This window comes from Callorhinchus milii, unplaced genomic scaffold, assembly GCF_018977255.1.
Source record: "Callorhinchus milii isolate IMCB2004 unplaced genomic scaffold, IMCB_Cmil_1.0 Scaffold24, whole genome shotgun sequence".
Taxonomy (NCBI): Eukaryota; Metazoa; Chordata; class Chondrichthyes; order Chimaeriformes; family Callorhinchidae; genus Callorhinchus; species Callorhinchus milii.
The window spans coordinates 7891021-7917964 of NW_024704765.1; the positions used below are offsets into that span (position 1 = coordinate 7891021).

At 45.6% G+C, this 26944-nt stretch overlaps 1 protein-coding gene across 1 annotated transcript in view; it reads left to right on the top strand.

The window, feature by feature from the left end:
• Window positions 1-26944, top strand: part of acot7 (acyl-CoA thioesterase 7) — a 60822-nt gene that overhangs the window by 11418 nt on the left and 22460 nt on the right. The window contains 5 exon segments of the mRNA XM_042343745.1: window positions 3125-3176; window positions 3179-3280; window positions 8274-8365; window positions 9844-9958; window positions 13837-13923. Coding sequence (XP_042199679.1) covers window positions 3125-3176; window positions 3179-3280; window positions 8274-8365; window positions 9844-9958; window positions 13837-13923 — 448 coding nt within the window.

The window sequence follows — 26944 nt, forward strand, 5'->3', positions numbered from 1 at the left end:
TGCAGCCGTGTGATATGGCAGCAATTGTAGGCTGCTTTGCCAGTGTACACTGTCCTGCACGTGATCTCTCAAGGCTTGTCACTATTCCTTTTGTCTCTGCGATCAAGTGAAATTTTATTGTTCCCGAAAACGCTGTACATCTCTTATTTTGTGCTCTTGTTGGCCTTATTCCCCTCATCCTCGGTAATTCATCCCAGAGGTGGGCGCTGAAGGGAAGATCTGGATGTGGTACAAGTACATCTCAGTGACTGGCTGCTGTGACCTTGTGTTCACGTGCCAGAGGGTGTATCCCCATAATCACCGGGAAACAGAGTGTAACAGGAGAGGCTCTAAACCCCCGAATGCCCACAAATTATACAGTCAATTCACTTTATGATTTATTCTGTGAAGCGCTTTGAGATGTCTGGAAGACCTGATACAGTGCTGGATCAACCGTAATGTTTATTGTTATTATTATGCTGACCCATTATTATGCATCTGAAAGCAAGAGCTTCCACGGTTCACGCAAGCAGCCAGTGTTTAGCAAGAGAGGGGGAAACCTACCTTCTGAAAGAGAAGGAAGTATCTCTCCTACAGTGTCCAGGCCAACAATCCTCCAGATAAATTGTTCACTCGCCTCAGGGCTGACTGTAATACTATGGTGGCGCAAATATCCGTTGCCTTCGCATAACAGCAGTTACCAAGCATGACAGCAATTACTGTGAAGAGCTTCGAGGTGTTTCGACACACGTTAAAAACGCAACTTCTTTACGGTATGAAAAGTTGTGATGTCTCGTGATAACAGCAACCACAACAGATTACGTTTGCCTAAGCGCCCGTAACGTCGAGAGGACGTCCCAAGGCGCTGAAACACCCTCTTAACCCCTGCGATGTGTTGTGAAATGTGGCCTTTTTCACCCTCAACACAGCGATAACATTGAGGTAACAATGTGATGCAGCACATTTAACACCTTCCTATCAATTCCGTTCCCACCCAGCGTGTGAAATGACCCGTATTGTCAGTGAAACGCAAACCTTGGTCTTTATTACCCTCTGTCTCCACCAGGTAGCAGTGCTGATTGCTGGCGCCTTTATCACGTGGTCAGAAATCTCTGTGGCCAGGCTTCCCTGTTCTCATAGCAACTGTTTTGTATTCTTCTTTCACTTTTTAACACCGTCAGTTTCCGGGAGTGGGAGGAGGGGGAGGAGGAGGTTCCATTAAAAGACCTGCGACAACACCAACTTCCAAATTAAGAAATTTCCTCCATTTGCGCGCCATCTAAAGGCTAAGATCGCGGCATTTTCTGTCGCCGAAAAGCACCGTTTTCACCTTCCTCCGCAGCAGACTAGCGTGTGGCTGTTTCCTCGGTTGTCTTGTGTTGGGGGAGGGAGAATACTCCGTATCTATCCATCTCTGTTAAAGTGCCGCTCTGTGCCCAGTTTCTCTTTCATTGGGAAATCCAGGCGCACAGCAAGGTTGACGAGAGTAAGCGATGGTGGCTAGACGATGCGAAGATCATGACTTTAAACCCCTGTCGTGTGTAGGAGGAAAGGAAAATCGAAGGAAACATCGTTATAATAATCCTTGCTTTTGATACAGCGCCTTATCACACGGTCAAAACGTCTCAAAAGTGCTTCACAGGATTTACTTTAAAGTGCAGTGATTGTGTATTTTGTTGGTGAAAGGGATAGGCAGTGTCCCTCAAACAGCCGTGAAGTGAATGACCAATTACTGTATATCTACCTTTTTCCTCTTACTCTCTCTCTCTCTTTCTCTCTCCTCTCGTGATCCTCAATTCAAACTGACACAATGCCAGTCACGTACAACCTTTGCAGCTTATGATATGTTAGAGGGTTCAGATAGCGACACTCACCAAGTGCTAACAAGTTTTGTAAAAAAAATACCTCCCGTGTGACTTGCAACCCAAGACAATGAGCATTATTTTCTCACGCAACAACAACATTTGCAAGGACCTGTTTAGATCAAGGAGCAAGTTTCTGCTTTAACAGCCCCGGGCAAAGTCTGCACAAACCGTGATGTGCTGCTGCAGTGCATACATGGGCAAGAGAGGTTTGATGAAAGCCAATTAGTGTCAGCGTGGTGCTGGGTAGTGTCACGCTCTTGGTGTGACACGATGATATTGCTGGCAGTAAATATCCTGTGTGTATCTCAATGGCCACGGTAGGAGTCGTTGGCATATAGGCTGCATCGTGATTTGAAAATTGATTGGTCTATTTCGATCCAATATTCAGTGCTGTGGGAGTTGTGAGTGCACTGACCTTCTGAGCCCCATTACATGTGCTACTCACACATCAACCCTGATTTGTAGACCATTTGGGTCAAAGCCTCTGATGGTTAAAGGGCTCCAAGTACTGAAATGTAATAGAAAACCACCGTGTCAGTCAAGAGAGAGTGCACACAGTTAATAATTTATGAAAGCAGTTTTGTTTTAGGAATTCTGGTCTCCGTATTAAACCAAACACCCCTCACCATTGACAGAGGCCAGGGAGGCGGAGGTGTGAATATCTCCAGCTGCAATAAGTGGGCAGTAATGTAGAAGACGTTCCCCAAGATGTTCTTCAAGAACATGAGAGTTTGCTAGGTGAAAAAACACCAAGGTCCATCCAGTTCCCCTTCTACCATCCAGGCATCCGCTTGACATATCATGTCCCAAATTATATACTGTATCCCAAGATATTATTTCCTAAAAGGAATCTATCTAATTCACTTTTGAAAGAATCAACACTACCTGCTTTCACCATCTCCCTAGATATTTATAAATGTTATATATTATATGATTTTATATATTATACATATCCATACATTTACCACGCACTCACCCATTTCCATTTCGAGAATTTTTATCCCCAAGACTGAGATACTTTGTGACCTTTTTTGTGGGGCCCGTCGCCCGTCGTGCAAATTGGCTGCTGTGTTTGCCTACCAGATCCACAGTCACTACACTTTACGGTGAATCCCACCCAGCGACTTGAGGCGCTTTGAGACATTTCGATACGGGTGATAAAGCCCTGTATCAAACGCAGGGATTCGGGTTATCCTAATTGAGGTTATCTTGTAGGATTAGCCGCAGGAATGGAGAAGAACGTCGCAGCGGGTTAAGTTGGCTTGTTCTGTTTATTTCAGGAGAGTTGTGCAGCCGTGCTAGCTCGTGTGGAGCGCACGGACTTCCTGTCGCCATGTCCATCGGTGAGGTGGCTCACGTCAGCGCTGAGATCACCTACACGTCCAAGCACTCCGTCGAAGTCCAAGTCAACGTGTTGGCGGAAGATATCATCAAAGGTAGAGAAAGCGACCGGTTTCCATGGCGTACTCATGGGATGGGCTTCCATTTTGTCACGTGCGCAAACTGGCTGCCGCGTCCGCCTACAAGATGCACAGTCTCTGCGCTTTACAGAATACCCTGAGGCAGCGCTATTGAGATTTTTTTTTTCCGTTTCGCGATAAGACACCGTTGCAAATGCAAAGCATTGTGATCGGAAAAACAAAAATCCGGTCCCATACTAATCACAGAAGAAAAAAAAATTCTGCGCAGGTCAGCAATCATTCTGTCACGCAGAGGCTGGTGAGAATGTGGAATTCTCTGCGAAATGCAGTGCCGTGGAGAATCCATTGATTCTTGTTAAAGGGAGCTGGGCAGAGAGTAGTGTTGAGAGGAGGCATAGGAGGAATAGCAATTAGCATTTTATACAGTGCCCTTCACGTAAAGCAGTGTCTTAGCATGCTTTACAAAATGGGGTTGCACATCGAGCAAGGGAGAGAGATAGAGTTAAGCCTCGACTTGAAGACAGAAGCTAGGGAGACCAGCGAGCATTGCGTTAGAAAAGTCTGGATGAAGATATTGAGGGATTGTAGGGAGCAAGCAGGTGAGTGGGATAAGATTGGAGCATCACCATCACAGACCTTGAGGCCAGGTCTGATTCTACTTCACTGAAGTAGCCCAAACCCGATCTGCAAAGTGTTAATCTTAGATATCACGCGACAACTATCACTTGTTAAACATGCTGTGGCGACTTCACAAGTGAATGCAAATACCGTTAACATGACACATAGGGTTTCTGTGATGAAAAACAAGAAATCTTTCAGCTGTTACATTTGAACTCCGGCCATTGATTTTCCATTTACACAGATGCTTATTGTCTGACCTAAATCATCTCCAACTTTCATCTCAATAAACCCATGATCTCACAGCATTCTCCTCTGCACAAGTTTAACCTTGAGTCTAAAATGGATTTGTTGGCTATTTGCTCAGTAGTGTTTTACGTTTAGAGTGTACCAGATACTATGGTTGGTTCCTTCGATAAGGAGGACGTCCCAAGGCACTGGACAGTCAGGGATTTGGACCCGAGGTGGGGGTTGGGATCAGGAGGGGTGGAGGGCAGGGAGTATAGAGGTAGGAGGGTGACCAAAGGCCCAGTTGAAGAGGAGGGTCTTGAGACAGGCCTTAAAGGAGGCAAGGGAGGAGGCGAGGAAAGGGACTGGCATGGAGTTCCAAAGGGTGGGGGCAGAAAGACGGGTGGGTAGGCAGTGCGGAGGCCATGGAGAAGGCTGGAGCACGCTGAGCAGAGGGAGCGGACAGGTCAAAATGCGGATGGGGCATCTCATTTGAACACACGTCCTTCTGAGATGGTGAAGATGGCACTACCCACTGAGGCAGGCTGACTCAATGTACGGAAGGGTTTGGGTTACATTTTAGAGTACAATAGGATCTCTTTAGGGTTGATTTTTCGCGGTGTTGAGTCTTTCACTCAAATGAGAAGTTTGGGCATCTAGTGCTAAGTGCCTGGCGGTGAGGGTTTGATTGGAAAATATTCATGTAATTAAATGAGAATGGGGCTGGGTTTACACACTTCCCCGGGAAGTCATAAGTGATGAGTCCATCAACTATTCTTGCTCTCCACGGGCACATTAAGGTTATAAATCTGAGCCTTGTACTACATACGCAGTGAAGTGTTTAGACAGCTTGGCACGTGCAGTTAATCACCGCCCGTCCGTCAGTTTTGCTCTGTGTTTCGATCCAGTCTATGAATAATGTTACAATCTGTGAGTCAGGCCAGCGAGTGCAAGCATTTATTCCACCCAGCCTTGGCCTGTGACTCCATTTTAACTTAAATTTTAAGATAGTACAGAGTTGGGGGAAAATCTTAATTTCTGTCCCCTCCCCTTGACTCCTTCAAGGTCTATCTCAAGACCCTCCCCTTTGTCTATGCCTTCGGTCACCCTCCTATCTCACCCTCCCCGCCCTCCAGCTCTCATGATCCCAACCCCCCGGCTCGGGTGCAAATCCCTGACTGTCCAATACCTTCGGGATATCCTCCTGACATGAAAGGCGCTGTGTAAATATAATTTGTTGTTGTTGTTGAAGTCGGGTGTTAATCCATTTGTGTCCAGCCACTTATGATTTAAATATCCTTGTAGTATACTTTTGTATACCGGGTGGTGGGAGGTTGGGGGGAGGGTTTGAATTGGAGTTATTAATATTCCATCTCTGGCTCTTAAAACGGGAGCGAGCAATTGTGCTGGCGTGTGAATAAAAAATAAATCTGTTACAATCAACTCGGTCCGGGGATTCTCTGGTTGTTTATTCTTCTGATAACGGAAGATCCGTTTAAAAAAAAAAAAAAAATTCCCCAAAAAAAGACAACAACAAAAAGAAGGCAAAAGAGTGAGTTTGGTTGCGCAAAGCGAACAGGAATTCTAAAGCTAAGGCACCATTCCCTGAGCACTTCGCTTAAAGCATCATCTTACAAGGGAAAATAATCGGAGCAGACTTTATTAGCTGTCTGTCGTTTCCCATTAGACTCAAATTTGCGGGGAGTGTGGTTGTATTTTTCAGATGATTCCGAAGGAGCCTTAAATGTGTTGAGCAAACAAGATCACATATTTGTTTAAGCCCCATTTTCTGTCTCCTTTCCCCCCCGGAATGAGTAACGGATTCCCATTAAAGCCTGGGAATGTGTTGTTAGAATTACGGAATCTGGTGGGTAGGGGTGGAGACGGGTGGTGGGGGGGGGGGGGGGGGTCAGAAGGCGGTTTAGCGTTGGGGGAGAGGGGGATTTGAAGAAAGCAGAGGATTTGAAATAAAAGGGGCAGCATTTGAATGGTCATTGACACCCATTCACCTTGAATTTACTGATCAATTTGCTGTTTATTCCGAATAAAATCGAGAGGCAAGCGAGAGCCTGCGGGCGGGCGAGCGAGCGAGCGAGCAGGAGAAAGGAGGGAGAGGAGGGAAAGGGAAAGAAGGAGGAGGAGGGAGAGATAGTGAGAGAGACAGAGAGGGAGAGAGATATTGCATTTCCATAGCGTTGCTACGGAGACTGGACTGTCAGGATTGTTTTGGTTTGGGTGTGAGTGCAAATCTCGTTCCCAAAAGTGTGCCGTCACATTGAATACGTATCAAAGGCCCCGTTAAAACCCCCCAAAAATGTAGCTGTACATAATTATCACTTACATCCCAGAACACGGAACGTCCCGTTAAAAAAAACAAAACCTCTCAGGATTTTTTGTTTGCTTGTTTGCAACCTTCACATGTCTTAAAGCTCTTTTGTTTTTGGTGGAAAAACGTGCAGAATTTGCCGGCAACGAAGCACAGTGGATATTTAGAACAGTTGCAGTGCCTCAGCCCGCGGAAGCAAGGCAGATAAATATTAAACAGGAAGGAGGGACTGAGCCAAGGAGACCTGGTGCTTTTTTCCGCCGTTGTCTATCTGTTCTGCGGGTGTTACGATTTGTAAGCTGTTCTTTCACAAACATTCCAAACCAAATAATGCCAAAGCTTTTTTTTTTCGTCCACACTACACACAGTCACTTCACTTTGCAGTATATCCTCTGAGGGAGGCGCTTTGAGATGTCTCGACGACCTGATAGGGCTCAAATGCAAGGATTATTATTGAAAGGGTTTTTGTGATGGGCCAATGCTGAGGGTTACTGGACAGAGCTCCCATCTTGCGGAGTGCGAGCCGGAAGTTTGCTCCTATCTGCCGAGGCTGCAATAGGAGGCTAAATTGGCCACCCTGTTCTTGCCAAGATTAGCGAGGGGAAAGCCAGCCAGGGATACGGCTCCTGGCTCGGCTGCAGTACCTTCTATTGCTTGCGAGATGTGTGCGCGGCAGCTGGGTGGAGAGAGGTCAGACTCGGCAGTGGCGATCTCTACAGTCGCGTGGCACTGCCAACGCCCAGTGCTGAGGCTGACACATGAGTAATGGCCACTCGGATAGGTTAATGTGTGGGGGGGGGGGCTCGCATGGAACCGCACCCCAACGTGAGGAGGGGAGATTACGAGAAGAGGAAAAACATTGGGGCCAAAAATTGGATGCATTAAAATTAAAAGCAAGCAAACAACGACAACAAATTACATGTACCTCGTGCCCTTCACATCAGGAGGACGTTCCAAGGCACTGGACAGTTAGGATTTGGACCTGAGCTTGGGGCTGGGACCAGGAAGGGTAGAGGGCAGGATGGGTTAGGAGGCTGACTGATGGCGCGACAAAGAGGAGGGCCTTGATGGAAGCGAGAGAGGGAGCGAGACAAAGGGACTGTGGGGTGGGGTTTCAAAGGGTGGAGGCACAAGCTGAAGGCCTGGCCGCCAATGGTGGAGCAGGCAAGGCGGGGGAAATTGAGAGGGTTTTATTCCAAAATGGCTACAAGTGGACAGTTTAAAATACTCAAGAGTAAAAGTCAGTTTAATTCCCCTTTAAAAATAGTTGCCAGAGCCATGTAATATTCTGCAGGCGAGGTTTAAGGCCATGTCTGGCTGAGCACGCTGCTGTTCGCACTATGAGAATGTGTCATCTCTGCTGTTCGATAATTCCGAGTTCACGCCTTGGATTCCGTCGTGAAAGCAACTTCTCCGCACAGCGAGAAACCGCTCTTTTAATTTGCATGTCTGTCTTGCGATGAGTGTAAACCATGTGCGCAATGAATTATCCGCTTAAATTGGTCACTCAATCCACGACTGTTTGTGGGGACGCTGCCGTGCGCAATTGGCTGCCGTGTTTCGCCCACAGAATATACGGTCAATTCCATTTGCGGTGTATTCTGTGAAACGCTTTGAGACATCTCGAAGGCGTGACAAGGCGCTGTATCAAATGCAAGGATTATTATTATTATTAATTACCGGTGACTTTGCTCTGGAGGATGTTATGATTAAAAACAACCCGTTTTTTTAGTGTTTTCCGCAGAACTACTCAACGTGAGATTTTAGGGGTGAAAGATAAACAATTGGACAGGCAAAATGTGGTAACCGTTTTTTTTTCTTTGAAATTCCTTCCAGGAAAGAAACGGCTTACCAACAGAGCAACGCTTTGGTACGTTCCCGTGTCCCTGAAATCGGTGGATAAAGTGGTTGAGGTGCCTCCCATAAAGGTATGAGATCCCCCGCTTACCCCCTTCCCCCCCGCCCCAAACCCCTGCCATTAGTGGGATTGGAATAAGGCCAATATTGTTGTCATCTGTTTGAGTCTTTCATTTCAAGGGGAAATAGGACTGACGTCAAGATAACAGAGCACAATAGAATGTCGAACCTACATCAGTCAAACAGGTGAAAGAAAGCGAAACATTATCCTTTTCTAGCGCCTTATCACGTTGAAACGTCAGTCAAAGGCCTTTTTTTTATATAGATAATCATGGTGCCATTTAACCTGCACCGAAAACATCCCCAAAGCACTTGACAGGCTTACTGTGTGGTGTAATGATGTTGGTGTAGGTGGCAGTCAATTGCCACGCAGTAATGTCCCACAAACCGCCACAAAGTGAGTGACCAATTTTGCCTGAAGGATCTTTAGCCTGAAAACCAGGAGAAACTCCCATCTGTTTTCGCATAGAGCCGCAAGTTCATTGACGGCCACGTAAACAGGAACAGACAAGACTTCGGTTTAACGTCTCATCTAAAAGATTGCACCTCAACAATGTGGCACCCCCAGGCACTGCGCTATAGGGTCAGCCTCGACCGTGTGAGTTCAAAGTCGCCAACGTTGGGCTTTGAACCCACAACCTTCTGACTCGGAGGCAAGAGTGCTGCCCGCTGAGCCAGACTGACACATAACAGCATGATAAATCTAACCACAATACCCCACAAACAGATTGCCAATTGGTCTTGTTTCTTCACAGCACTGAGTGCATTGTCAGTGAAGATCAATCAAACGCATAAGACATTTTACTTTTGATCTTCCGTTGCCCAGGGCAACATTTTTTCTGTATGAAAATATGAGAGCAGATCGGTCCACAATACAGAAATGGCAAAGTGATTCAGATCCCCCATAAAAATAGAATAATCGTCAGTCGATCAAAGTGTGAAATTTAATGAAATTGTGCGCATAGTGTTGATTTCGCCCACAAAACTACACAGTCAATCCACTTTTAATAGATTCCATGAAGTGCTTTGAGATGCCTCAACGAGGTGATAAAGCGCTTTTATCAAATCCAAGTCTTATTATTATGTCTCAAAGCCCTTCTCTGGTAATTGTTGTAGGTGCAGCAATGTCTGACGCACAGCCACAAAGTGAATGACAGGTTTTATCGGGAGGATTGTCAGCCAGAACACCAGGGAGAAACTCCCTTCTCTTTTCAATAGAGCCTCAATAAGCGTCGTAACGTCCACCTGAACGGTCGCAGACAGGACCTTGTTGAAGGTGTGAGCCAGAAGGCTTTTGGGAAGAGTTCTAGAGAGTGAAGGCCAAGTGGCTGGACACTAGTTCACTGATGGCGAACTTGAATTCTCGGTACCTCAGCCTTTATCACTCGAGTTGAGAGGCAAATCTCTCCCAAGGTAGTTCAGGGGGCTCAGAGGGTGAGAGTTTAAAGGGGGGAAACCTAATGCATTTTCCCTTCTCTGGCTTCCTCAGTACCTCAGAACAGAACAGGAGGAAGAAGGGAGGAAGAGATACGACGCTCAGAAACTGGAGCGAATGGAAAACAAACAAAAGAATGGAGATTGGATGCTGCCAGCCATTGACACTGGTAAGCAGTACTGTACGGAACGGGCTATCTTTACAACACAACAACAACAACAACAAGATTCCATTTATAGAGCGCCTTTCACGTCAGGAGGACGTCCCAAGGCGCTGCACAGTTGGGTCATGACCCGAGCAGGGGGGAAATGGTCAGGGTGAGGGGAGGGAAGGGAGGGAGAGAGGAGGGGGGAAATGGTCAGGGTGAGGGGAGGGAAGGGAGGGAGCGAGGAGGAGGAAGAGAGTCGAGAGGGGAGCTGAAGGCTCGGTCAAATCTTTATTTGGAGTTGTGTGCGAGACAGAGGAGAATCCTGTTATAATATGATATTTGGGGGAAACAATAAATTCCCCTGACCTTTATTAATAATATTAATGAGGCGTGATTGTAGGTCGGCGCTTTCTCACTCACTGTGTGTGCCGTGAAGACAAAATGGCTAACTTCTCGGTCATCAGGTCACCATCGATGTCACCTTCTGCCATTCCCCATCTATGAGCTCGTAGATCAACCTAACACTCCGGGGCAGCGCAGGGGTGTGGGGGTGCACTGCATTGTCAGAGGCACTGTCCTTTGGTTGAGACGTTAAACCAAGGCCTCCATCTCCCTGTTCAAGTGACAGTAAAGATCTCGTGGCACTGCTAGAATAAAGAACCGAATGTCCCAGATACCTCCTCAGATAAAATTAGTAATTCACTTCACGGGAATTACTTGCGGGAAATTGCTGTGTGCAAATTATATGCCTTCAAAATACAGTTACCGCACTCGACAGTAAAATTCCCTGAAACTCTTTGATGGCAATGTTTCGATGATGTGATAAAATACTACGTCAGATGCAAAAATTGTTACTCAAGGTTGATGGAGGTGGTTTGTAGGGCTACTGCGGTTGATAATGCGTGCAGCCTTGACTTCCCAACACCGCGCTTGTCTAAAAAGTTAGGTTAAAATAAATGATCTTGAAGTTATTTGTGGTTTGCTCTCAGCCAAACGCAGCCATTGAAATCCCAATGATGAATGAGGACTGAATGTGGAGAGAGGGGAAAAAAAAAGGGTTTGACCCTGCTGGAGGATACGGCTCAAATAGCAATCGAGTCCCTTGGCTGCTGTCTGAATTGGATTATTTCGTTGAGTTTTAATATCATTGAAAAGCAATGTAAGAGATTCATGGCTCTGGTATTTCTGCTCTAAGCACTGCTCACATAGACTGTGGGAAAGCCCAACATTTGAGATCTCTCTCTCTCTCTCTGGGCCCTTATAGTTCCTGCTGATGAGCCAGGCTGGGCTATCATCAGCAGTGCCCTGGAATACTGCGGACCTGCCTGGCTTAGGAACCGGACTACCGAGACCACTGCAGAGGGCCGGCTCGATTCTGACATTCTGTTTCCAAACGTGTCACCTTGGAACCAGTTCAGCTCCAAGGAGACTCTGCTTAACCTCCCCCCACCTCCCACCACCCTGCTCCAAGAAGGATAGCTGTTGAGATTACAGGGACCTGGAATTCCTCACGGTCTTAGCCTCATTTGTCTTTCAATTTAAGAAGTTAAGAGCGACAAAACCGGCTTCCAAATGAAGCCCGGATGTGAGAATTTTTCAGATATTCTGCTCGATCTTCCAATTTTACGACAATGGTCTTAAGGCAAAGAGCAAATAGGAGAGTTTTGAAATGCTGTCGGCCTGGCTCAGACAGTATATCTTTCGCCTCTCTGGCTTGAACGGGACTTGAGCTCACACAGTCATTTATAAATACAATAAAGTGCTTTGACAAGTCCTCCCAATAAGAGAGGTGTGATACAAAATGCAATGATTCTGATTAATTATAATTTCCCTGTTCTTCCTTTTTTTTATTGCTACTCAAAAAGACCGGAAGTCTAAAGGTAAGAGCCATGTCACTTTGCCACATTGTCATTCTTTGATCCTCACCTCCACCGGTCCAGTTAATCATACGATTAACTGTACCGGTCCAGTTAAATTCTGCTGCTGCTCAGTTGGCAGAGATCTCATCTCTGAATCAGAAAGTGAATTCAATCTCCACCCCGATAATTTAAACTCACAGTCTAGGCTAACACTCCAACACAGTGGTGGGTGGGGGTGTACCGTGTGGTCAGAGATGCCATCCTCAAGAGTTAAACGGAGGTCCTGTCTGCCTTTTAAGTGTCTGTTAATGATTCCAATTATCGAAGCCAATTTCTCCTGGTTATATTGTCTACCAGGTAACTTAAATCATTCATTTACTGGATGTTCGTGGGCGCTTGTATGGTGTTTCAACGTTAGAAGACCTCAGTCAAGTGAAGCTTTATGATGAGGTGTACCTCTAGCTTTGACCAATGACAACTCCTTTTCATCGGCTTCTTTGTGTCCAACCAAAATCAATCTTGGCTGTGACGTTGATTTATTGCAAGCAAAATTGACAGCAAGTTGAGTGAATTCACTGCAGTCTTCCAATAGATGTGATTTTGAATGGACTTAGTGGCTGAAGATCCTTCAACATGATACTGTAACCACTTGCAAGTCAATCACTCATTTTAAGATGACTTTACTGTAGTTGCGCTCGGCTGGAAGGGCCAAACTCTGCCATTCCGTGAAGCTCCGAGCTCGTTTGTCTCTTTCCGTCTTTGCTTTTTAACCGTGGGAGGCTCACATTTCCACCTCGCTGTCGCCCGTGAGATTATTTTGCCGTTTCATAAAAAAATTAAGATTAAAATTAAGCAGAAATGTAGAATATTCTTCATCTCGGCATTACTTTGGAACCCGTCTCTTTTTAAGAGCTGCGGAGAAAAGGCTTCCAAAATTTTGAGGCTGAATTTGAGAATTTTCCACAGTTCGGCTTCATTGGTGAGACAATGTGGTCTGAGGGCTGAGACTGGATGGAATTTCAGGTCCCGGGGGGACTGAACTTAATTCTGACTTAGACTCAGTCCAAAATTGATATTCTTCCTCGTAATTTAAGTTTTAATGGAATTTTGCTTGAAACCTATTTAAGGAAACGTTGAAGCTCAGACCCAGAATTCTCATTCAGCTTCTTATCAAGGAGATTGATGGTTTGTGGCATCAGCTCCTTATCTGCCTGTGCAATCGATTAGGTGCCAGAAGCCGCAATTAGATCGTCACTGGTTTTGTGGCATTACTGGTACAGGGAGCCGGCAGCCTGGAAACACAGTGATCCTTGAAAGTCAAATCCGAAAATCCCAAGCATGAGAAGTGTGCATTGATTTCAGTCCATTTACATGGCCCTTCGTTCTCTCATCTTAGATGTGGAGCACAAGAGCAGTGTTTCAGTGCAACAATGCCTGTTGGTTGCCCTGCGTGTGGAAGCTGTGCATAGCCTGGGCTGAAGGGTTGAGTTGAACCCAACATAAATCCAACTGGGTTCAGTTAACGATCTGCGCAAATTTGCCCCGAGCGAATCCTGTGGGAACGCTTACATTTCCGAGGCCGACCCTCCGGAATTCTGCTCCTGTGAAGTTTATTGGCAGGGCATGCTTCCATGTGTGTGTGTGTGGTGTGGGGGGGGTTGGGGAGGTGAATAAGTGTTCCAGCACAGATCTGGATGATTGGCCAGCCTCTCTTCTAGGTCCCTGAAGGGTCTGCTATTACCAAACCAATTTGTGAAGCTCCCAGATTTAGAAACATTGCGAGAGGGAGGAAAATCCCAGTTCCATCTTTGGATCCACTGCACACGCTGCTTCGTGAATTGCACTCTCTCTCCCGATTGAATGGCCACTTATCCATTGACATACTAAGCCTGAGGTTGTAGGTTACGAGTAAATGCAGAGAGGTATTTGAGCCTTCCAGTCTGCTGCATGAAACTGTTACAGTGTCATTCTTGCCCCTTCTGTAATCGATGCACTTTTCGGACCATTCACAATTAACAGATTGCGTTTCTGCCTTTACAGAGCCCTATACAGTGCGATACAGTCAATCCAGCCTCATTCACCTGGTATCTCCATCTGACTGCGTTCTCCATGGATTTGTTCAAGGAGGTATGGTGGCTTTCCTTCCTTCATAAAGCGCTAGATCTAATGCAAGCGTTACGACTATGGGACAGATAAACTCAAGATTAGATTGACGAAAGTGAACTGTTAATGGGCGGGTGAGGTGGGTATTTTGGAAGGGATGAGATGGGGGAGAGGAGAGAGAGAGAGAGAGAAGAACCTTCGTAACTCACACGACTCCTGTGATTTTTGCGCGTGGCTTTAGGGCGTAAGTATGGTGACCATAATGAAGAGATGCAGTTTCATTCCAACAGTGGTTTCAGTTTATACCTCTTGCATTGTGCCAGAACATTGGGCCTAAAATTCGTATTGGACTAATAGCCCATGAGATAACAACATCGAAACGCAGACCAGTCCCCTTAATTATGTGGTTAAGCTGTGGAAAGAATCCAGGACGATTCAGCAGTCCTTTTTTTAGAGGCAAGTTACCTTCTTAAGAGCGTTTTGAGCACGGGCTATTAACCCAACATACATTTTAGACTCCCATTGCTCAGGTAGAGGGTGAAATGCAGGGCCAAAGAAAATGACCTTGAGATGTCTTTTTTGAAAGATCCAAACCTTAAATTATTACAATATATCAAGTAAGACGGTCACGAGATGCACAGCGTCACAGCCTGGATGAATATTTTTTATTCCAATAAAATGTAAGTAGACGGAAAGAGTGAGTCAGTCTCGTTATTGAGGTGACAATGCTTCCCGGAGACTATATTAGGTATCAGTGACAAGTCGAGAACGTTAATGGACTGGCATATGAGATTATACTCGCAGTGATCTGTCTGTCTGCTGATGTTCAGGAGAGCTACAGGGCAGCTTTGCACCTCCACCTCCTGACAATTAATTGAACTCTGTATTCCAATCACATTACCTATACATTTCGCCCACAAAATACTCAGTCGAATCACTTCACTGTATGTTCTGTGAAGCGCTTTGAGATGTCTCAACGACGTGATACAGTGCGATGTCAAATGCAAGGATTATTATTGTCCCCAAACATTGCAAAATGTGGTGATTAATACCAAGTAGATTACGCTACGAGAAAGGACATTGCGTTTGCTCTTGTTGCAAATTAAACACCTCTTTGAGTGATGAGCAATCTTTTCTGTCGGCATTTTTTTGACTGGAATGGGAGGGATGGGTGGGCGGGCGACGAATTCCTTCTGGAAGTGTCCACTCGTTCTGAGATGCCTGTTGGGTTCAAGATGTTATGTTTTTTTTGTGTGTGTGGGGGGGGGGAAATCAGGCTGTTCATAATGAAGAGGGGAAGGGGAGGGCTGGTTGACTTGTAGCAATGTCCCAGTCTTTACAAGAGAAGCATCTTCAGCTTTATTTCTAATTAAGCACTCTGTGAAAAAAGCCCCAGGTAATGCCACCTCTTTGCCCACCTTGTCAAAGAGAACTAGCGACCTCTTTGAAACGGCTACAGATGGCTACACAGAGAGGGAACCACCCTCAGGTTGGCAAGCTGTCTCCTGACGGCCTGAGCAGCCGTACACTGTTTAATCCTTAATTAATAAGCAATTAAAAGAGGATTACCGGTGAAACAGACTGTCCTTTCAAACCTCCATGTGATCCATCTGTCATTCATTTCTGAACTTCACCTTTTGGCTCCCATCCCTGCTCTCCTTAAGGCCTTCAGCTCCTTTCTCCTTAAACTGATTGCACTGACCGGAAACCCCCCCCCCCCCCCACCAATACTCACTCTTAAGGGGAGAAAATGACCAAAACACATTTTGAAAGAAAATACATTTCTTTAAAAATGTTCTTTTTGAAGGTCAATAATATTGAGTGGCATTTAGCATGTCGCTCATCTTTATGTGTCATTGACAAAGCCCCCATGGGCACATTGGTCGTAGCTGGGCGTTCAGAGGGGAGCTTGCCAGACAGTGCTCTAAATGTTAAACTGTGTGTGTTTCATTTGGTTGAAATACACCAGTTACCACCTGCCCCCCCCACCCACCACCACCCGTAACCTCCACCCACCCACCTCCCGCTACTCTATGGGGTTCCCCCAAATCTTGGCTCTCGCCAAACTACTCTCAACACTCCAGAATTAAGTAGTCAAGGTGTGTCCCACTGGGAAGAGATAGACAGTGTATGCATTCTATTCCGTTGCAAACGACGGAAAATTTCTCTGTGTGGCACTCATGGAACCTCCGTGTCCGGTTTAGATACGCTGATGTGTTTCCGAGTTTGTCAGACACCCGGCTGAGCAGGAAAAAACCATATATTATCATCGATAAACAAATACCGAGTGCAGCATTATGATGTATTTAGCAGATTTGCTAAGCCCGGTTTATCATTGATAAAAGAAGGTTCAAGATCGTATCGACGTGTGTTTGCTCGTCAGGCCTTCTCCCCAAATTGTCGTCCACAGGTTCAGAATATTTAACATTTCTTTTCTATGGTGACGAATAGCCTGAAGTGGGGGGTGGGGTGGGGGTTGTTTGCGGGAGGAAGGGATGGGGTGGGGGTTGGGGGAAGAAAGGTAGCTTATCTGTGCTTAATGTCCTGTAATGCTGTAGGGCAGCGCGGGGAGCTAAGTGGCCAATGATGCTGGAGTCAATGGCAGTGACAATTCTCTGACAAAATAGGTCACATGCTGAGCTTCTCAGGCATGTAAGAAAGAGACGATGTGAATGAATCATTTGCAGCAATGACAAGGGACAAGGGTGTACGTGTAAGAGATGTGTGTGTGAGAGAGAGAGAAAGACCGACCGTCTCCATCGTAAAGAGAAATCCCTGCATCTCCACTCATGAGTAATTTCTCATTGCCATTACCTTGTGAAGGCTAGAATGTCAGCCCTGGTTGCTTTTTTTCCCTTTCCCTTGCAATTTACTGCTCTTTGATGTGCCTTTTCTCAGTCGCCAGGGATAGAGAGAGAGAGAGAGAGAACAAGAGCAGACGAGAGAGCCTTCTGTATGTTGCCTTGGAAACTGGGCTCGATGGCTGCACACACTGCGGGGGGCCTGGAGTGTATGTCTTCAACTAAATTCAGACATCAGCGCATCGCCGTACGGGGTTTCAGTGAATACGGTTTGGCCCAGTTGAAATAAGTACAGGTTAAGTTTCAGTGTACGCGCACCCCTTCTCACTGTGTGGGAGCGAGCCCCGGTCACTGGCTACTGCTTTGATGGTAGAAATACGTTTTACTTCTCGGTTTCTAATCCTGAGAGGTGAGGTCGGAAGCACACGCGCGCACTCTCTCTCTCTCTCGCTCACGCGCACGCACACACACACACACACACACACTCACCTACTCTCAGGCACACATGCTCGCACAGCACCAAATCACTTGCAAATCCTCTCCCACGCGCACGCAAAGTCTTGCACATTCACACACGCCCGCACACTCTGATGGGTATATCGCACGATCGCTCCGAACATCTGAAAAAGGTTGGAACGATTTACTGTTTGCTGCTGGCGCGCTGCACGGGTGGTACTTATCATTGGCACTGTGCGAGGAATCTTGTAAAAAGGTTGCTGAATACATTTTATTTCTTTCACACAAAGGGCTTGGTGTGCATTCTCTTGGCAGACCAGTGGCACAGTTTATAGAAGCGCTTTGAATGTTTATGTGCACGTTCTGTTGTCTCTCATTCCAGAATGCACGTGGGCCCCAGCTTCATCCCAGTAACAGATGTCTTTCTCACTGCTGCCAAAAAAAAATGGAAGACCATTACAGCAGTTTTTAGAATCATAGAATCATACGGCGCAGGAGGAGGCCATTCGGCCCATCGTGTTCGTGCCAGCTCTTTGCAAAGAGCTACCCAAGTCAATCCCACTCCCCCGCGCTCTCCCCGAAGCCCCGCAAACTTGTCCTCCCCAAATAATTATCTGCTTCTCTCTTAAAAGTTGTTATTTTGGCTGCATATTTGAAGCATTTTTTTTTCCATCAGTTTCTGGAATGTTACAGCACAGAAAGAAGGGCCATTTTACCAGCTGGTGTGTTTCTCCAAGTGGGGCAGCGAGGCTAATTCCACTCCTCCGCGCTCTCTCCCTGGTCTCTTCCCCCCGCTCTCCTCTCCAGCCTTTAATATTTCAAGCATCTATGATTGACAGACTCTGTGTCACCTGGCTCAGTCAGTAGCACTCTCGTCTCCAACTCAGAAGGTGTTAAACTGAGCTCCCGTTGGGAATTTTCCCTGGTTTTCGGGCCAGCATTCTTCCAGATAAAATTGGTCGCTCGCTCAATGGCTCTTTGGAGGGACGTTGTTGTGTGCAAATCGGCTGCTGCGTTTGCCTACAAATACACAATCACTGCGCTTTACAGTAAATCTTGTGGGGTGCTTTGAGACATCTCAATGGCATGTGATGAGACGTGATATTTAAATGCAAAATGCCAAGGAATAATATTGACAAGCTTAAAGATTAGGTTGTCTTTATCTTTTCTTCTGGAAGCAGAGGTGATGTGGTGCTTAGCTCCTGTGAACAAATCCTGTGATTCTGACAAGAAAATGGCATTGCCCTACATCATTTGGCAGTCACTTGACAGCAGGATTGATTTAGCTGAATGATACGGTCATGGCTTGACATACGTATCATTCATTGCTTCACGCAGAGGGTTGTCAAACTGAAACACACTGCCCCAGAAAGACCACAGATGCAGAATCTGTTGAGATGCTTAAAGGAGAGGGAGATACCTAAGTAAGGATATTAGTGGATATGAAGAAAAGGCAGGGAAATGGGCTTCGAATGATAAAGGGCTGGTATACACTTGTGTAAGGTGGCACAGGAGACTCGATGGGATATAGCTTGCTCCTCTTCCAATGTTACTATAGATGGACACTGTTCTAACACAATGGTTTGAGTCTGTGATCTCAAGTCCCGCGTTGAATGAGGCGTGCCGTCAAAATATGGCTGCCGTCGGCACCTACTGATCACCAGGTCGCTGCTGACATCATTTCCTGCGCGTGCAACCTATGTGTCGGTCAAGCTTCTGACATAACTTCCTGCGCAAAGTGACATCCGTGACACTTGTGCAGGAAGTTAGCACCGGATATGTACTGTCCTGCCGGTATATCACAGGTCCGTCCGTCCTAGTGAACGCTCTGGGACTCTACGCCGTGCGAAGGGTGCTGTATAAAGTGTAATGTAAGTTGTTGTTGTAGTGCGCCCATTCTACAGGCAAACCCAAGCTAGCAAGTAGCGTGTTATAAAGAGGAAAGTACTTTCTATTATTTACTGGTCTTTGTATGGGAGAAGTCTACCTGTGAATAGTTAACTTGAAAGTCTCACACACAATTGAGGTTTGTCTTTAAACTCGATGGCATCAAAAGAGGCATTACACTGTCTGTGTCACACAGAGAGAACATCCCACAAATCGCAGACCTCTGCGATGAGATATGTTTGGTTGCAAATATTGAAAACGACAAAAGACTGGGAAAGGGTATGTTTGCAATACCAGAAGATGGTTCCCGTGGTAACCGTTCATTATCAGGCAGTTTTCCCCTGTTTATTTTTTTCTTCTTCTCAAATTATACAGCTTCAGGCAACGATTAGAAAATATTCTCCCAAGACGTGAATTGATTCGCAGCACAGCTCTGAACCTGAAGGCTCACTCTCTCGTTGCCAGTGACGGGGTGACTTGCAGCCTCTGGTGTGGCCCCAAAATGGCAGATCCTTTTGTGGAGACCTAGCCGTAACTTTATATAATATATATATATATATACATATTATACGGTATCTGCATTTGTTAAAATTGTGTATCGGGCACACGGTTTCCTTCCTGGCTGCTTGCTGTGGTTTGAGGCCCTCAAAGTCTGGGTGCCAGAAAGTTGCTTCCTTGCAGCTGGTGTTTGTAATCTCACACCCTATATTTTCCCAGTGGGTGACATTTGTTGTGTGCAATCAAGGAAATACCATTCCTGCAGCCTGCCACTGCAATTCTTCCCACTGAATGAAACCAACTGTAACAGGCGAGAGCGAAGGAGCTAAGCAACCACATGTGCCCACAAAATCCAATTCCTTAGTAGCATTTAGGTGGAAGTATAACTCTTAGATGAATTATTTGCCAGAGTTATTTATCTAGTTGCTCTCGAGAGGATATTAAATGAGATAACAACTTGAAATTATATAGCGGCCTTCGCATAACATCTCGGAGCTGTTCACAGCACGAGCAGATAGGATTGGATTTAATAATAATAATAATCCTCGCATTTGATATAGCGCTTTTCACGTCGGGAGGACGTCCCAAAGCGCTTCACAGAACACACTGTAAAGTGAATTGACTGTACATTTGTGGGCGAACGCGGCAGCCAATTGCGTGCAGCAGCCAGGACTCCTGGACTTGATTATGATGTCTCTGTTCAGTGATTTTACAAAATTCTGTAAAGTCTTAAGTTTTCTGACTCTCATCTTGAGCCTAAAACCTGGCTAATTATAACCATCGCCCATCTTTAGCATCTAAGCCCGCTGTTTTGTAAATTTGGGTGTTACTTTTTAATTTACTTTATTATTTACTTTGTTATTTCCCGCTTTCTCATTCGAGACCAACGGCAAACTGACCCAAGGTACGCTATTCAAAGCGTAATCCACCTTAAAGTAACGAATCTTACATAAACCCATTTAACTTTCTGTACTAGGCAAACATGTGACGGAATTTTTACGAGGAAAATACTTTGACCGAAATATGTTGGCACTTCACCTTTAAAATGTTAAACCAGCGGTAGGTCTGCTGTAAGTATCTGTTGGGGAAACATTTGTGAGACTCTTAAGAACCTTTGATTGACTGTAGATCAGAGGTTGTTATAATTAGATGCTGATGTTTGCCTTGTTTCTGGGCTGCAATAAGAATTATACTCAGATTTTATGTAACATTACAAACACCCAAGGCTTGGTTTCGCATTCCTGATTCAAGAACGGGATTTTCTTTGTCTTTGTCGGTGTCAGCCTGGCTCAGTTAGTAACAATAATAGTAATCCTTATACTTGAAATAACGCCTTATCACGTCGTTGAGATGTCTCAAAGCACTTCACAGAATATATTGTAAAGTGGTTTGACTCTATTTAGTGAGCGAATGTGGCAGCCAATTGCGCACAGCAGTGCCTGTTCAGGTGGACATTATGGCACTGCTTGAAAGGAGAAGGAAGTTTCTCCCACTGTCTTGGCCACCAAGGCCTCAGACAAAATCGATCATTGACTTCATGGATATTTTGGGGACATTGCTGTGTGCGAACTGGCTGCTGGGTTTCCTTACAAAATACGCAGTCACTACAACCCACCACAAAAGGGTTAGAGTACAATAGTAGGGAAGTCTTGCTGCAGAGGTATAGGGCCTTGGTGAGACCGCACCTAGAATATTGTGTGCAGTTTTGGTCTCCTTATTTAAGAAAGGACATACGCCTTCGAGGGGTTGCAGCGTAGATTCACTAGGTTGGTTCCTGGGATGAGGGGGTTGACCTATTAGGATAGGTTGAGTAAACTAGGCCTATATTCTCTATAATATAGAAGAATTAGAGGTGATCTTATAGAAACCTATAAGATTCTTAAGGGTCTTGACAGGGTAAATGCCGTGAAACTGTTTTCCCTGGTCGGAGAATCTATAACTAGGGGTCATAGTCTCAAGATTAAGGGTCAGCCTTTCCAAACAGAGTTGAGGAAACATTTCTTCACTCAGAGGGTAGTGAATTTGAGGTTGTTAGGTTTCTAAAGGATAGAGGGATTAAGGGATATGGGGATAGGGCGGGTATGGAATTAGGTTAGAAGATCAGCCATGATCTTATCAAATGGCAAGGCAGGCTCGAGGGGCCGAATTGCCTACTCCTGCTCCTATGTCTTATGTCCTACACTTTACATTAACAACTGTGAAGTGGGTTGAGATGTCCTTCTGATGTGAAAGATGCTAGAGAATCCAAATTGCACCCATATGATGAGTAAACAGATGCCTTGGATCTCTTCTATGACATAGTGCCGTAAGGTCCTTCCAAAGAACCTGCAACTAGAAGCTTTCTGCCGAGCAGTAGACCACTTTTGTCACCAGTCATTCAGATCTCATCGTTCGCTAAGCATAGTTTTTTTGAAGGCCAATGAACCCATCTATCTTACTTCCCATTGAAAATTTGTGCCCAAAGGATGTGAGCGATTGGAAACTCTTTTCCCTGTTAATTAAGGTGAGGGTCAACTGTGCTGAAGATTAAATCCTAATAAATACTCTTGGCAGCTGGACTCAGTTAGTGTCACCTTCCAAAGAGGAGGGAGAGAGCATGAAAAAGTAGGTGATTAGAGTACACAGATGAGCTTGTATAATAGGCATAATATCTCCCTTCTCTTGGACTAATGGTTGATTTTGTTGTTGTCTCAGCTATTGTAGCTCTCGGGTTTTTCATGGGTCTCTCTGTTTGCTTTGTGCACGGTGACTTGACTCTTGCGAATGAAACTTCAGCGCACCATTAATCGCTAGCCATTAGTCAGCAATCAACTCGTCAAAGCTATGATATATTTCCAGCTCTTGCAATGACCTACCAGTTCAGATGGGGCACTTTCCTTATTGGCAGAAAGTTATTATTGACGTTCAAATGAATTCAACTCTTAGTCACAGATGTTTGTGGATCATTGCCAATGCAAATTGTCTGCTGCGTTCTCCTAAAAATACACAGTCACTCCACTCCTGTGACGTGCTTTGAGATGTCTCGATTGCGTGATAAGGCCCTATATTAAACATAAGGGGGTGATTATTATCAATAATAATAAATATGAGTTTATTATTTACTGTTTTATGTTATTAGATCAACATCCATTTTTGTATCTGAACTTAATTTAGGTCCCGTCTAAAGGGTTTTTCTCCCCATTATCCTGGCTTAAATCCCCCCTCATTCAACCCTGAACTTCAAATGAATTATCTGCCCGTCCGATCGTTGTTTATGTGACACCTCCCTGGCCCAGATTGGTTGGCGTGTTTTGCCTCTATAAAATCATTCACTTCATTTTAATCAGGCTTTATTTGGTAAAGCGCTTTGAGGCATTTGCTTTACAAGGGAAGTGCTGCGTGAACCAACGCAAGTCGCCATTGCTGATGTGTAAACCTGCCGCTCCGTGAATGCCTTAACGTGGGAGAAATATCAAGTGTGTGACGGTCGTTGCTGGTTCATTTTGTGAACAGCTGCGATGATCTGAATCAAAAATTCTACTGCTTTGCTTTAGCAGAAATGCAAAGGACTGGCAGAGGTCAAAGGTAGGAATGTTGGGCGACATCTATAGCCCTGGGGGACAGTCAGAGCCTGAGTAAAAGCTAAGCTTGAGTTGAAATTAATTGCCAAGGGGACAGTCAAAGAGAAAGACAAAGCTAACAGGCTAAGGCATTAGACGAGCCCAGAGTCACAGCTAAGAGCTTAGGGGACAGAGTTAAAGGACAGTCAAGCGCAGAATCAAAGATGATCAGCAAGGAGGCAGTCACACAGAGAGAAAATGTCAGGAGACTAAGGTCAGAGAGGCTCCGAATTGGTGCTGTTAGCCTTAGGTGTCAGCTTGGCTTGATTGGTAGCACTTTCGCTTCTGGGTTCGAATCCCACGTCAGGCCCGAGCTCACAGTCCAGGCTGACATTCCAATTTCACTACAGACTGCGGTGGTTGGGCTGTGTGTCATCAAGAGCCCCGGGAGGCATTGAAACTGCGGTTCCCTCTGCCTGTTGAGGGTGGATACTAAAGATCCCGTGGCACTCTTGGGAAGGAGAAAGGAGCTTCTTGTTGCATGCTGGCCAACAATCTCCAGAGTAATTGGTCACTCAGCTCAAGCAAAGATATGCCAGTACATAGATGGATGACAAAATGTTGCAGCACAGATACAGGGCGTTTTCCCACCGAGTATGTGCTGGAGATTATCTCCGCATGAGCCATCTAATCCTACTCAACGACAACAACACTATATTTGTAAAGTGCCTTTCACGTCAGGAGGTCGTCCCAAGATGCTGGACAGACAGAGTCACGGACCCGAGCTGAGGGCCAGGGTCAGGGAGGGTGGAGGGCGGGATGGGGGAAGCAGGGAGATTGAACGCACGGTTGATCTCCAGTTAAGGAGGTTAGGATTGTAGAATCTGGAGGCTAGGCCACTGATAGTGACGTATAGGGACACACAGCAAGTCTGAGTTAGCTGAGTGAGGGGACGAGCGGACAAGTTGGGTAGGAAGAGATCAGACTTAGTGAGGTGCTAGGGCATGAAAGGATAAAGAGTAAATAGAAGAGAGTGAGGACCTTGAGTTCAATCTGATGGCAGACGGTGATTCAGTGAAGCCTAGTGAGGAGCGAGGTGATGGGGAGGTTGTGTTTGATGAGGTTAGAGTTTGGCGGAGTTTTGGATAGAGTTTACGGCTGGAGCTAGGGACACCAGCGATTAGCATTGTATTAACATAGCACCATAGGAACAGGAGGAGCCCATTCAGCCCACCGAGCCTGTTCTGGAATAAAGTTAGCAGATCCATTTCCATGCCATTAATTTCTCCATATTCCCTTAATCTCCTTATTTTCCAAGTATCACTTTGTGTAAATGAGTTACGCCTCTACGCCCTTTTAGGTCAATGTGTTCCAGATTCTCACAACCCATCGTGTGAAGCAATCTCACTTTTAATGATAAGTCAAACTTTTTGCAAAGACTGTGTCTGATTAATGGAGCCTTTCCTTAGCATTTTAATCACAATTTCACGGATCGAGGGACAGGTTTTTGACATGCGGTGTATTTAAAGCGGTGGGATTAATATTGTGGTCTCAAAGTACAGATGGTATGTCATGAGCTAGAGCAATTTAATACCCAATCACCAAGTTTTGAATCTGGGAGGAGATAGAAAATGCAAACATTTGTAAATTGCGAAGATGCTTTTCTTCCCCCTTACAGATTCTTTGAGGAATTACTATCTACTCTATCAGCTAGCTATAAAATTGTGACTGAAATTAAGAATCTCCCAAAGTCGTTGAATCTTTCTGAACTGCTAAGAGTTTTAAGTCTAGACTTGAATGGAATTATTCACCCCCCCCTCACCCATCATCCCACTCCCAGGTCACTATCCAATAAAGCTTGCTGCAAAGCACGTGTGTGAATGTTCATTTAGGTCTTGACTGTGTTGCCTCAGTGACTCAGGATGGGAGAAAATAAGTGGGGGCTTAGGAACAGAGCAAAACAAGGAACAGAAGGAGGCCATTCAACTTATCCAGCCCATTCCACTAGTTTGCTGGATCTTTTATTCCCAACGTCCAGCCTTTTCACCATTAACCTTCATGCCCCTACTCTCCATGCATCAGTTTGTATTTCGTCCATTCATCTCAGACGTAGCCTCAGGAACCAAACCAGTATTGCATTATTAAATGCACAATTTCTGGTGTGTAGGAGAGGGTTGTGGTGAGTGAGAGATAGATGGGTTTACATTGCATCATTGTACGTGGTCTTTAGTAGATCGTTGCCCTCGCATCAATGGATTGGGTAGTTCTGGCAAATAGTTGGCACAGGCACGATGGGCCGAATGGCCTCCCTCTGTGCCTGTGATATTCTATGATTCTAATTGGGGTAAACATAGAGGTGGAGAATCAAACGGGATGAAAGCTCCACCCAGGATGTGGTGACAAGTGGTTGCAGAATCCCAGGATCAAAAAGGAATTTCAAGCACCCAACCCTCGGGTAGTTCAGTTAGTTCATGCTCTGTGATTGTCTGGACAAGCCTCACTGGTTTCACTGATATTAGAAATAAATGGAGGGATTCCTAGAGGGACCAATTAAAATGATCAAGCTAATCTCAAACCGTGACTCTGCCAATTACCTTGCTCTGCAGAGCAGTGAAGAATAGTTTTACGTTAAAGTTTGTCTTTGGACGTTATCGAAGTAAACAGATATCAGTACTGCAGAAATAGGAAAGCTTTCCGCATTGTTAGATCTGCTGTCAGAATTAAGCTGTCACACATCGGTCCCATTGAAGCAGATTGAAACCAGTTTGTCAATATTGGCCCAACGCTAATCCAACCTGAGGTCAGCACCTCCTATTTTTATTAAATGTGTTATTGAATCTGTTAAGAAACATCACGTTTTTTCATCTGTTACCGTCAAATAGCTATCAGTGCTAATTCCGATCGTACCTTCACGACCTGCGTTAAGCTCAAATGAAAATTCCGTGGTACCATTTGGAAAAGAGAATGGAGTTTTCTGCCGGAGATTGGCTAACAATCTCCCCCCCCCCACAACCACACACACACACACACAGATAAAATTGGTCATTCGCTTCATGGTGTTTGTGAGACATTGCTGTATGCAAAATTTCCTGTTGTGTTTGCCTTCAAAATACATAGTCGTACACCTTACAGTATATCCTGTGTAGCACACCTTGAGATGTCCTACCTCCCTACCAAACTGCCCGCTCCCTCCGTTCAGCGGGCTCTGGCCTGCTCCATGTCTCCCGCCCGACCCGCCCTAACATCGGTGGCCGGGCTTTCAGCCTCTCTGCCCCCACACTCTGGAACTCCATCCCACGGTCCCTTCGCCTCGCTTCTTCCCTTGCCTCTTTCAAGGCTGGTCTCAAAACCCTTCTCTTGGACTGTGCCTTCGGTCGCCCTCCCATCTCTCTGCCTTCCCTTACCCCTACCACCCCATGCTCGGGCCCCGACACCTGACTGTATAGCGCTTTGGGACGTCCTCCTGACGTGAAAGGCGCTCTAAAAATGTAATTTTGTTGTCCTCCCATCTTGCATTGTAAGCTGGGTTCAACGAGATATTCTGGACTCTTGAGTTTTTTCTTGTAGATGATCATTGTGACTTCCAGTGCCACCGACTCAGAAATGGAAGAAGTTGGTAAATCGATGCCTTTGTAGGTTCAAATTCAAGACGCTTAATTTCCGCTGCATTGGCATTGTCAGCCTCGACTGCGTGAGTTGAAAGTCTGACGCCACAACCTTCTGACTCAGAGGCGAGAGTGCTACCGACTGAGCCAGGCTGACACAGCATCTGAGCTCTTAAACATAAGTTACAGCTCGAAATATCTGCAGCTGTCCATTTTTAGGACTGCCAGGTTATTCTTGAAATTCACAGGCAATGGAGGC